The following is a 13,366-nucleotide window of genomic DNA, read 5'->3' as shown; positions in this document are numbered from 1 at the left end:
GTTCCATACATTTTACTTCATTGCTCTGCAAAATAACCCCATTACAACCCCATCATGTTTACGATTTCTTCTTAAAGATTATAGGTGGTGGGGCAATAAAAAACCACACCACAGCATCTCAGGTAATGTGGAAATATAAAGCAATGTGAAATAGACAATAAAGTACATGTCTACAATTTCAACATTTCTGGAAACGGTCTTGAGGAGCTCAAGCCCCAACTGACATCCAGGGAGGTGATTATCAAGTCAGAAACCTAACATTTTCCAATTTAACCATAGAGATGGTGGGAAATCTGGGAGTGAAAAAATTGTATCATCCTGTGTTCCTTTGCAAGTCTCGTTGCATATAAAGAAGCTGATGCACCAACAATTCTTCATGTTGCAAGCCCTTTTATTTTATGTTATATAAATGTTATCTGGTTTCTATTTATGATTATCATCCAAGACACCCCGCCCCACCCTAGGGGTTAAAACACTACTCACACAAAAGGGAAATTTAGAAAAGGTCCACTCTCTCCTATTTGAAGAAAGGTTTCTCTAGCTTCACATGTAAGTGAGCCCATTGGCTGAGGACTTGAGAAGGATTTTATTATGTGTATTCTTAACGGTTCATTAATAAACAAGGGGCAACCAGGGAACTGGAGCTAGGTAAGGGGCTGTATTCAATGGCTCCGGAATGCCTGATGTCTCTTCCTTATGCAACTAAGTTCAAATGTTAAAACTGGGCAAGAAAGTGCCCTCTAGAATGGGTTGATTTGGGCCAGTTATGCGACACACAAAACTACCCTTAAAATAAAGGACAAAGGAGAACTTCAGCACAAAGCAAAGATCATTCATTCAGGCATGGTCCCAGGAGGTATATTAAAGCCATGAATAGGAAAAAGCTCAGTAGTTCACCAGCTGAGATTTTAATGAGATATTTCCCCTTGCTGTGGTACAGGTTTTGCTCAGGAAAGAGAAAAGGCTGCTCACAAAATATATCCAGTTAATAGGTGCCGATAGCTTTTGCAGCCACTCTGGTAGCTAGCTGATTGCTGTACTAACCTTCTGTTTTGGCATAATCTGTAAGCCGAGTGTAATTGATCAAGGCTGCTTTCTCCAGACATTTCCTAACCACTTTCTTCACTTCTTCCGCTGGTATGGGAGTGGCAATATCTTTCATTAAAACCTGCATCAGAGACAGTGCTTGAGTTAGACACATTACCATAACCCCTCAAGAGAAAAGGTTTCAACATATACTAATGGCTGTTTTAGATTTGTTGGCAATTAGAGGCTGAAAGAAAAGGAAGTCGCTAATCGACTTAGCTATTAATCTCTGCAGATTTGAGTTAAAAAGCAGCCGTTTGGGCTATAACTTAGACTTGCCCATCCACAGACACCATTTCTAAACATAAGGCTAAAACAAGTGTTTACATAGTACTTAACATACATGATATATTGTCATATTTACAGCTGTTCATAAGGTCAAACTATCTTTACATTAAAGATTGGGGGTAGGGGAAAGGATGAGAAAACATAAATTGGCTACAGTACTTGTAGCTTTCACACGGCAGTGTATTGTGGAATAGGATTGCTGCTCCTACTCAGAAGCATCTGCATGATGTTGTCATCATCAAGATGCCAGGCCATACCTTTTATTTCCTTAAATCCGGATTTGCCCTACCACACAAAATCCAATAAGAAAAATACCCCAAGGGAGCCGGCGTTTGTCCACAGACAACTTTCCAGGTCATGTGGCCAGCATGGCGAAACCGCTTCTGGCGCAACAGAACACCATGATGGAAACCAGAGTGCACGGAAACCCCATTTACCTTCCCATCGCAGCGGTACCTATTTATCTACTTGCACTGGCGTGTTTTCAAACTGCTAGGTTGGGAGGAGCTGGGACAGAGCAATGGGAGCTCACCCCATTGTGGGGATTCAAACTGCCAACCTTCTGATCGGCAAGCTCAAGACCCTCAGTGGTTTAGACCACAGCACCATGCACAGTTCCTCTGTTTTAGGCCTGAATTGAGCTCTTCCAGACTTTGAACTCTGTTCATGAGCTTCCTAAGATTTCTTGAAGTGTCTAGCAATGGAAGGTATTTAAAGAAGGATGCAGTAAAGGCAAATTTCCTTAAACAAGAGTTATCATGGCTAGTCACCACTGATACTGAACCAGGTCAACCCATAGACTGATCCAACAGACTTCTACTTACTTTTTTTTAGGGATTACATTTTTATGAGCATGAAGGACTTTACTTACCATATTTTCATGGAGAATTCCTCCATTATTCTCCATATATTGCTGTGAGAGAATTCTAAAGACACAATCCCATGACTGATTTTAAAGAGTCTAAAAATATTTAAAGTAAAATTCTACTCAACTGATTCTGTACTAAATAGGTGTCTGCCACACACATGGGGAAAATTAACATTTGGAAATAACACCAAAGCAAGTCACTTTCTAAAACGTACTGAAATGAAAAACTGAAATGAAACTCGGAACGTACCCTTTCGAGTAATGAAAGCGTAGCTTTTAACGCTCCTTCAGGACGCCCAAAAGGGAAACAATACCTTAAAGATAAACAAAAGATAGATCCTTTATTAGAATCATAGAATTGTACAGTTGGGAGGAACCCCAAGAGTCATCTAGTCCAACCCCCTGCAATGCAGGAATCTCAGATAAAGTTGCACCTCTGTGTGACAAGAACATTTGTAAATATTTCTTTTAAAATTATTTAGAAAAGTATGTGCTGCTTTGGGGGCATAGGTGGGTGGGCACGAGGGACAGACCCCAAAGTTGTACAATTTCCTGCCTTGAGCGGTATAATTGACTCTCTCCTGCCAATCATTTAGGCATGCTCTCAAAACACTTTTATCCAGGGATGCTTTTAATGTGGGTGTGCAAGGTTTAAGGGTCTTCATTTCTATTTGGATGGCTTTGAGATGGAACTGGATCAGAAGTAAAATGTGTACTACCCCAATTATTAGTATTGTTTGAGATCTTATAGGGTTTTAAATCAACAAGAGTAACAGGTTAGCAGCAGTGCAATCCCATACACAATTACTTAGAAATAAGCAGGCTACATTTAGGTTTATGGGACCTGCTTCCAGATAAATGAGTACAGGATTGCAGCCTCAATAAACTTCTACATCCTCAGCTTCTAATAACAAAGGTTTGCATTTTCTTGCCCAAATATTCTTAGATTATCTGCACGATTTTTGCCCTGTCCTTTGTGCTTTCTCTTGTTACCGTATAAATGATGTAAGATATACAGATACGCTACTGATAGTAAAGTTGCATTTCACCTTCCAAATCACTATGACATGCCTAGTGTAAACAATTCCCTTCCCTCTCCACCAAAGACAAATAGCAATGATTGATAGGTGAAATCAGTGTTAAGTGAGAAAGTTATATTTTTTTTTAAAAAAGGAGGGGTCATTTGTGCTATATATTTTTGGTCTGCACCATCCATGCTTGCAGGTCTCTGATCTGTTTGCATGACTGGCATAAATTGGTACAGAATGGGCAAAATTCCCATGCGACTTGCAACATTAGGTAGAGTAAATGCCCAATGCTTCAAAAACCAACTGAAAGGAAGGGTGATATTCCTCTTCAAAGGCCTCAGTTGGTTTATAAAAACTGAACGGCATTCAAATTTAAGATTGTACCAGGATCTAAACCCTAATTCACCATCTCCTTCTTTCCTCATAGCAATAGGCATGTCAAACTTGCAGTATGCAAATGTTTACCTGAAGTGGCTAATCTGGTTTTCCAAAAGAGAAGTAAGCCTTTCCTTAATATCTTCAAACTTTTCTCTCTCTTCAATGGTTACCGTTCCAATTCCATCGGGTCTGAAATGTACAGATTTTTTTTTTTTAAACGCACCATACGTTTAAGGATAGAACAGTGGTAATCGTGTCTTAATTCATTAATGTATCACCTTGAAAACATAGGCACTTATAGTCTACCAGTTATAATTTCACATAACACTTCAGCGTCAAAAGGAGTAAAGGGGACAAAGCCCTGACGGCAATAACATAGCCTTTTAGAAGTCATACACTACCGAGACAGCTCTTTGAGAGGAATGATGCAGCAGAAGTGTGAAATTAAATAAGCTGCTAACTGTGTCACATACATATAATAGAGGATGCAACAATTGAAAATAATTAAAATACATTTTCAAGGCGTGAAGAGGAGTCCAGTTCAGAACTTAAAGAGCAGTGAGCAGTTAAGAGCCACTAACATTGTGGCCCACAGAGACGACAAAACAGGTAGAGCGGAATGAGGTTAGAAGCTGTTCAATTTAAAGCCTAGCTCCTACGGTAATGTCTGGCAAATGCAGGCAGATTTGTAATGTATAAACATTTCGCATCGCTTCATGAAAATGCTACGAAAGAAGGCTTCTCTGAGCACCCTTCCATCACAATATTGACTTTGATCCCAAACTCCACAATTTCCCCAATGTGACGTTGAGCAAACGTGACGCCACTGAGAAAACAATGCTCAACTATCATGCTCTCCTTAGGCAGGAATCCCCAAACTGCGGCCCTCCAGATGTTTTGGCCTACAACTCCCATGATCCCTAGCTAACAGGACCAGTGGTCGGGGAAGATGGGAATTGTAGTCTCAAACATCTGGAGGGCCAAAGTTTGGGGATGCCTGTCCTTAGGGATACTACTTCACTGTTGGTCCCAGTCTCTCGTTCTTTTAAATTAGAGATGGGGAACCTCCAGATGTCTCTGGGACTCCCATCAGCTCCAGCCAGCATGGCCAATGCCATTCTTCAGATGATGTGAGTTGTAGGCCAACAATATATGGAAAGTCGCATTGTCCCCTATCCCTGCCTTTTAAGTTTAAGCAGGGCAGGAGGCAGTAAGGTCTTCCTTCTTTTGTATGGATCCAAGACCCTCCTTGCCCATTTAGAGATGTGGTTAAATGTCTTTACTCAACTACGAAATTTAATCAAATCTGACCACATGAACTTTATTATATTGGACCCATTTTTCAGTCCTTTGCTGTTCAGTTTGGATCTGTCCACAAGAGTACATATGTAAGGCAATTTTCCTTCTCTGGATTATTGGCCTGTGACTCAAATCCAGTTAAGGATTTCCATGTGCAGAACAGAAGATAACTTTAGGTGACTTCCAATTGAAATAATAACAGTGAAAAAATTAAATAATGATGGAAAATGGATAAAATATAAAGATTTAATAGAGGAAAAAGAAGGGGTATTTAAACTTAAAAAATATGAAGATGTTAAGCAACAATTGGCAGGGTGGCTCCAATATTATCAATTAAATTGTAGATTTCAAGAAGATATGAAAAAAGGAGGGTTTATGTCCGAACCATCCCTACTTGAAAAAAGTTTATTACAGAGTGAATGGAAAATCATCTCAAAAGTGTATAACATCATTCTAGAGTGGGAAGCGAAAGATGAAGTTGTTAAGGAGACAATGACGAAGTGGGCAATGGATCTAGGGAAAACAATAGAAATGGATAAATGGGAAAAACTCTGGAGTGTAACATGGAGATTTACGGCATCAGAAGCAATTAGAGAAAATTTAATAAAAATGTTCTATAAGTGGTATCTGACGCCTGTCAAAATTTATAAAATGTATAAAGTTAAAGACAATCACTGCTGGAGGTGTGAAGGGGAAGTAGGTACGTTCCTACATGTCTGGTGGCATTGTTCAAAGATAAAACCTTTCTGGAATGGAGTATTAGAAGAATTAAAGAAAATATTTAAATATAACATAAAAAAGACTCCAGAATCTTTCCTATTAGGAATGGTTGAAGAAGAAGTGGCTAAAAAGGATGAAAAGATATTCTTCTATTCAGTAGCGGCGACGAGAATTTTAATTGCAAAATTATGGAAAAGTAAGGAAGTACCCACCATTAGGACTGGCAGGAAAAATTAATCGGTTATATTGATTTGGCTAAATTAATGAATTCGATTAGGGGCGGTTCCAATAAAAAATTTAATGACAATTGGGGAAAATTTGGAGTATATTTAAAAGAACTTGGGTTTGAAACCAACATTTTGTAGTATTCCCAGGAGGAAAGTTAATGGAAGCAGTAGGAAGATAAATAATTTTACAGTCAGGATGGAAGAGAAGGGGAAGTCAAGTTACAAAAGAAGATGTGAAGACAGAATGGAAGATGTACAAGACAAGCTGATGATATATTTGAGAAGATGGAATAAGTTTTGTTTGAAAGTATATGATTATTTATTTATGTATTGATTTTGTTTGTATTTTAGATGGTTGTTTTGTTTTATATTGATTTTAAATTTAATAAAGAGTATTAAAAAAAACTTTAGGTGACTTTCAGATGAAATCATTCTGATTTATCTGCCACACAAAGTTTGCAGGGAGATTTGGCAACGTCGGCTGATTTCAAGCATCCATCTCCATTTGTTTGCAAGGAGGTTATAAAATGTCGTGTGAAGTAGTTGCTGTCCCGTCCTTTCCAGGGCCTTTTCCCCATCACTTTCCTTAGTGCAAAATTTTTAAGTGATTTTATTTTGAGCGGGTTTGTTGTACCAAATCAACTTTAATTCAGCAACCTGAGCTTACAGGCATTTGGTGGAATAGCACCATGGCCTTCATAATTCCCCATCGTGTCCTCTTCTCTTTGTTTGGGTTGTACCCTTTCTTTCTTTTTCCACATTCCTTAATGCCTGCTCATCTATGACAGCATAAGTACACATGTGTATAAAAACTGTTAGGTCACTGAATTCAAAAAAAGAGCCCAGGCCACGTGATCTACTTTGTCTTACAGAGAGCTGAAATAAAACCAGTCAGCTTGCCAAACACCTCAATTGGCAACTTTCAGAGTTAATAGCTTGGTGCAATGTGCGCCAGATTTTATGCCTTATCCCCAGAGTATACCCAACCTGGAAAGTCCAGAATGCAACACGAGCATCAAAAGTAACACACACCACCTGCAGTTCTTTGGATTCATCCTTTCGTAGCGGAATGCTATTCTTGGCTATTGTTGGGGTGTGTGTCTCAATGTATGTCTCAGAATGAGGTCTGGCAGGATTCATCGAAGTACACAGAATGTTGGCAAAAGGCTTGCAGAAATCCGAACATCTAGCCATTCCTCCAGCCACATAGAATACACAACTGAATATGGTGTAAGGCAGGCATGTCAAACCTGCGGCCCTCCAGATGTTTTGGACTACAATTCCCATCTTCCCCAACCACTGGTCCTGCTAGCTAGGGATCATGGGAGTTGTAGGCCAAAACATCTGGAGGGCCGCAGGTTTGACATGCCTGGTGTAAGGTATAAAATGCTTGTCTCCTTTATTCACGGATTACAGTAGCCCAGAGCACATGGCAACATGTCGTGTGCCTATTTAGAAATGTCAGTTCAAATGCCAAAAAGCAGGAACAAAAGATCCTTTCCTAAATTTCTGGTCACTTGCATCATCTATCTATCTATCTATCTATCTATCTATCTATCTATCTATCTATCTATCTATCTATCTATCTTGCATTGTGGCAAGATCATAATAAGCATAAATATTATCTACAGGGCTGATGAGACTCTCTGCCAGTGGTAGAAACTCCCTAAATTTGCTGTACAATGCCAAGGGCTAGGAGCACACCTCCTGTTGTACCTCAATCCCATCTCTGATTGCTGAGCATCTCCACCCCCATCATTCAACCTGGTCACTGAGGTCCAGCTCCGAGGGCCTTCTGGCGGTTCCCTCACTGCGAGAAGTGAGGTTACACGGAACCAGGTAGAGGGCCTTCTTGGTAGTGGCGCCCGCCCTGTGGAACGCCCTCCCAACTATCTGACTTTTAGAATACATCTGAAGACAGCACTGTTTAGGGAAGTTTTTTTATGTTTGATATTTTATCATGTTTTTAATATTCTGTTTGGAGCCCCCAGATGGGTGGGGTATAAATAATAAATTTATTATTATTATTATTATTATTATTATTATTATTATTATTATTATTACATGCAAACACTACTACCAGGGAAAAGCCTTGGCAGAAGAGAGCAGCATATGGAACAAATCATGGCCAGGAAAGAGCAATATTAGATTAGGTGTGTGCAATGTTCTTTCTCTGCCCGAGTTCTTTCTACCTCCCCCCCCCGACCCCATTCCTCATGGGACTTTGCAAGCATGGGTGCAATATTATATATGAAAAAGGTACTGTGTAACCTTCCCTCCCATGTTATGTAGATAGGAACAGATTGAGGGCTCTGCCCTTAAATATTTGTATATCTCTACCATCTACTATCTATCTCTATCTATCTATCTATCTATCTATCTATCTATCTATCTATCTATCTATCTATCTACAGAAGCCAGCATAGGGGCCCTAATCCATGTTGGAACTCTAGCACAGAAGGACAGGGGATTTAACTCTTTGCTCCCTGCAGTGGGTTAGAACCAGACTGGGCCCCTCACAACTCCTCTGTCAACCCACTTGGTCCTTCCCCTGGATCCAGTTCTTCCTTCCCTGGACAACTTCCACCATCCTTGGATAACTTCTACCTAGGGTTGCCAGACTCAATAGAGGACAGGAGTTCTGTGCCTTTAATTGCCCTGCTCTCTTTTGAGTCTGGAAACCTTAAAGAGAAACCAGCAGACCCTTTGTTTAATATCCAAGCAAAGGGTCTTCTGGTTTCTCTTTAAGGTTTCCAGACTCAAAAGAGAGCAGGGCAATTAAAGGCACAGAAGTCCTGTCCTCTATTGAGTCTGGCAACCCTACTTCCACCATCCCTGGACAACTTCCACCATGCTGGCTGGGGCTAAAGTGAAATCTAAACCAAGGTTAATCCTCTCCAGCACAGACTCTTACTGGTATGCTTTTGAGCTGCCCGGTTGGTAAAAGCTGGGACAGAGCAACAGGAGCTCACCCTGCCCTGGGGATTTGAACTGCCGACTTTCCACTCAGCAAGCCCAAGAGGCTCAGTGGTTTAGACCAAGCACCATCCATGTCCCTGTAAAGTGAGATCTCAACCAAGGTTAGTCCTTTCCAGCACACACCCTTACTTAAGATACAACCAGGGATTCTCCTGCAGCATAGATCAGTGAAAAAAGAGAATTATATAGCAGATATGGTCCGTGTTATCAGGAAAGGTTTAAGCAAGTATTAGCTGGACATTTTAGCTCTCAAGAATGTGATCGCTTGGTCATGACATGATTTGCTGCACCAATAGGCACACAGCCGGCTCCTCTCTTCTCTTGAATAAATTCTACTTGTGACCTGTCAGGTGAGGAAGCCCAACGTGCTTTTCATCTTTAAAGATAAATTTCAAGGACAGCAATTTCATCAGACACCGCCAAGATGTGTACATCACTCTTTTCTTTCATAAATGCAATGTGAAAGAATAAGGAACTTCGCTCCTCCCTCACAGTGAATGCCACGACACTGTTACCTCGGCGTTCTGACAGATGGAACGTGCTCAGATACAGGTGAAATCCTCTGTCTGATTTGACTGTCAGGAGAAATTGCTTTCTGCAGCGAGAAAAGAAATACTTCTGTCATGTTAAACTTCGCTGCAGCGTGTCACACGTGCGACAGGAGAGCGCCAGGGGTCCTGATAGTGACAAGTGAGAAAGGTGAGCCAGGATAATGTCACCATCTGTTAACCTGCCATAAGAGGAGAATCGCTACATGCACATGGGAGACCTCACAGCCCGTCATGTCTCTACCTGACTTTGCTGTCGTACAAAACTCTGCTGACAACACCTAGGATTTTCAAAGAGCTTGTTAGATCCATTTTCACTGACTATGCAGTGACCTGTACCTCAGAATAGTAAAAGTGAAGAATACCCCCCCCCCCTAATGTATCTGGTTTGAAACAAAGACAACCCCATCAGGAGCAAGGCAATTTGTCTTCCCTTGTCTAAGCTTGTAGGGAATAAAGGTTTAAAATTATTTTTCCACTGAGAGGTGGCAGTTAGGCAGGTTTTGAGACCCTTGCTGTGATATCTTTTCTGCTTCTTAAAGGGTACCGTCCCTAAGGAAGGAAGTGCACTTCTCTGGAATAGCAGCGATTCATGGTGAGATCACAGTCTGACCTGGATACTTCCAGCTGAGAAATGCTGAAAAAAACAAGAGCTTCTCACTACATTCCGCCCCCCCATCTTTTAGGTCCTCAACAAGGGTGTAAATTGCAGAGTTTAAATGCCGCTCCTCACATTTTAAAATGAGGCATAACAAGAAGCGTTAAGAACCAGCAATGAACCTGGGATATTTTCAAATACTACTGCACCAGAAAATGCCATGAAAATGGTCATGATTAGCATTCAGCTTCCCGAGGAACCTTAAATCCTTCATATTTCCCACCTCACCCTTTTCCTCCTTCCACCAGAAAGTGCTTTTCAGCAGGCTTCCTTAGCATAACTGCAGATGAAACGGGAGCTGAAAGTCAGGTGTAAAGTGAGGTTGAATTCTGCCTCCAGATTTTCAGGAAGAAAGCTTTCCCCTTGCCACTGAGGATCACAAGCTGATGTTTCCTTAGATTCCAAAGACTGCACTGAGATAGCAGCTGGGGCCAACCACACAAATTTTGTATCTGCAAAGATATACAGATATCTCCGGGCCTGCCCAAAGGTTTTTCTACCACAGCTCAAACACAAGTGGTGTTGATTTGCCCTACTTTCAAATATCTAAAGCAGGCATCCCCAAACTGCGGCCCTCCAGATGTTTTGGCCTACAACTCCCATGATCCCTAGCTAACAGGGCCAGTGGTCGGGGAAGATGGGAATTGTAGTCCAAAACATTTGGAGGGCCGAAGTTTGGGGATGCCTGATCTAAAGAGTATCTCCAAGCTTTTCTACTGTTTCCTTTCCCTCCCTGCTGGACGACCTCTTCCTAGTATTAATCTAGTTCCCAGAGAAGCACAGGAACTTTGTGTGGGCAGCATATAGACAGTATTTAAGCCAGGAAAGTTGTTTGCCCCATTCCTGTGTTATCATCACCAACACTTAAAATAACAGTACATTGCAACCGAGGTAACAAATAAAAGGGAATGCAAATTGCTAAGTGACTCAATCTTCCCTGCTTCAAAACACCAAATGATAGAAAAGAACAGTCCCAAATACATTCATCTTGCATCCTTTCTTTTTTTTTGCTGCAGTCTCTGATGACCCACAGGACAGAGAATAATTCACTGAAGGGGCAACAAGAAGCAAAGTGAGAACCAGCGCAGACTAGAGTTGCCAAGACACTCAAGATTGGAAAACATCGACGAGAACAAGACATACTCCTTCAGAACTGCCACTGGCACAAACTATTGAGAAATTAGACTATTTTTTTTTTTTTAGAATCTGCATCCATTGGCAAACATTGCAACACTAAAAATAAATACTTCCAGCAGCAAACCTATTAAACAGCAAGGCAGATACGGCACTGGTACAACCCTGCTCTGCCATGGCTATGTGCCTTGACAAGATGCCCAGCTTCTTCTCTGGAAAGGCAATTCTCCATGTTCTGACATTTGTGTTCCCAAAGCCTGTGAAATATCTTACACAGTTCATCTTTTGCAGATTCTGCCCCTCCCCCGGCAAGAAAGGAAATTTTTAAAGAACAATAAAGGGTGAAACTACAACGTTGGTGGTAAGAGGCTTGATTTGGTTCCCGTGAGACGGCATTCGCCTTTATTATCTGTTTGACGGACGTTCAGTGCATCAGCTTCCATCAAAGAGGGAGTGAGACGCCAACCTTGGAAGCGGGCCGGGCTTCTGTCAATTCAACCTGCTTCTCAGCAGGGAGAAAAAGTCACTTTGCACTTCATGTATTTCCCACCAACATCATTTCAGAAAGAGAGGGACAAAATGGGAAGTCGCAGCGTGAGAACTAGATACAAGATGAGATGATGAGGAAGAAAACAATAGCTCCTTTTCTGTATTTTGTACCTTCACTTAACCTCCGCTGCTACTGTTTAGATTGCCACGTCTATAGTCTATTTACATAATTAGCCCACTGCATGCATATTTCAAATATATAAATCTAGGGCTAAGGACAGCAGTGACATTAGCACCTCTAAACAGTGATTTTGTCTTGGGAACACTATGCAAGGAAATACATGAGTTGAGAGGGAGGGGCAGATTTCCCATAACTCATTATAAATCACAGGCCTTATTTTCGCACATTTTAGTCACTGATGGAAGAGAGCTGCAAAGAGCTCATTTTGTGGTCTGTATAAGAAGTGTTGTCTTCATCCTACATGGACATCATTTGGCCAAGTAAGTGATGTCAACGAAGAGCCATATCTGGTTTCCTCCATAACATCACGACATCTATGATGTGAGCCCTCATTGGCTGAGTTCACCTGAGGAAGAATGGAACAGGGTGGGGAATGGCTATCAAATGGAAAATGGAAGGGTGAAACAGCAGCTGTGAACAGTGGCAAATGAATGATCATGAAAAAAAGAAGGGGGGAGCCCATTTTCAGACCCAGTCTACGGCAGTGATGGCAGTAAAATTATGCTTTTCTGTCACAACTACATTAGCAGTGTCATTCAACAGTTATTTTGGGGGAGGTATGGCAGATTCTAGAATGCAAGGGGTTAGAGATCAACCCTTGGTGATATTGTGGGGACAATTTTGCAGAACACTGACAAAATGTTTGAAGAGATGATGCCCACCATCTGGACCTGTGTCCATCCTGGTTGGTAAGAGCTGGCCAGATGTGCTATGGCGATCATGTGATCATAAATGCTTTCTTGCAGGAGGGCTGTGTCTAGGGTTGCCAGACTCAATAGAGGACAGGACTTCAGTGCCTTTAATTGCCCTGCTCCCTTTTGAGTCTGGAAACTTTAAAGAGAAACCAGCAGACCCTTTGCTTGGAAATTAAACAAAGGGTCTGCTGGTTTCTCTTTTAAGGTTTCCAGACTCAAAAGAGAGCAGGGCAATTAAAGGCACAGAAGTCCTGTCCTCTAATGAGTCTGGCAACCCAAGCTGTGTCCCTGTATCCTCAAAGGAAGTGGTTGTGAGACCTTTATGAAAGACCTCATCTTTGTATCCCACTATCCTAGACAATCACTGGCTAGTCTCCAACTTTTCCTTTTTGAATAAGCTCCTACAGCAGATTGTGGCGACTCAACTCTGGGATTTTTTTGGATGAAGTAGAGTTATCTGGCCCCTTCATGGATCAATGCCTTGTCGTGGCGAAGGGGCTTGAATAACTCAGAGAGAAGCTACGAGCTACGCCATGCAGGGCCACCCAAGATGGACAGGTCCTAGTGGAGAGTTTTGACTAAACGTGATCCACCTGGAGAAGGAACTGGCAAGCCGCTCCAGTATCCCTGCCAAGAAAACTCCATGGACAAAGACAACAGGCATATAAAAGAGGACGAGATGGTTGGACAGTGTTCTCGAAGCTACCAACGTGAGTTTGACCAAACTG

The 13,366-nt window shown here is 41.6% G+C and overlaps 1 protein-coding gene across 9 annotated transcripts in view; it reads right to left on the bottom strand.

Moving 5' to 3' along the window:
- CADPS2 (calcium dependent secretion activator 2) overlaps positions 1 to 13,366 on the bottom strand; it is a 315,214-nt gene that overhangs the window by 89,787 nt on the left and 212,061 nt on the right. For all 9 annotated transcript variants that reach the window (XM_088652400.1, XM_035128678.3, XM_035128680.3 and 6 more), the window contains exons 14-16: positions 3,736 to 3,837; positions 2,493 to 2,556; positions 1,045 to 1,168 (exon numbers count right to left, since the gene is read on the bottom strand). In XM_088652400.1, coding sequence (XP_088508526.1) covers positions 1,045 to 1,168; positions 2,493 to 2,556; positions 3,736 to 3,837 — 290 coding nt within the window. The remainder of the gene's footprint in view (positions 1 to 1,044; positions 1,169 to 2,492; positions 2,557 to 3,735; positions 3,838 to 13,366) is intronic.

This window comes from Zootoca vivipara, chromosome 9 (assembly GCF_965207765.1).
Source record: "Zootoca vivipara chromosome 9, rZooViv2.hap1.1, whole genome shotgun sequence".
NCBI classification, from domain to species: domain Eukaryota; kingdom Metazoa; phylum Chordata; class Lepidosauria; order Squamata; family Lacertidae; genus Zootoca; species Zootoca vivipara.
The sequence above is the reverse complement of the archived record's forward strand: the minus strand, read 5'-3'. Positions and strand labels throughout refer to the sequence as shown.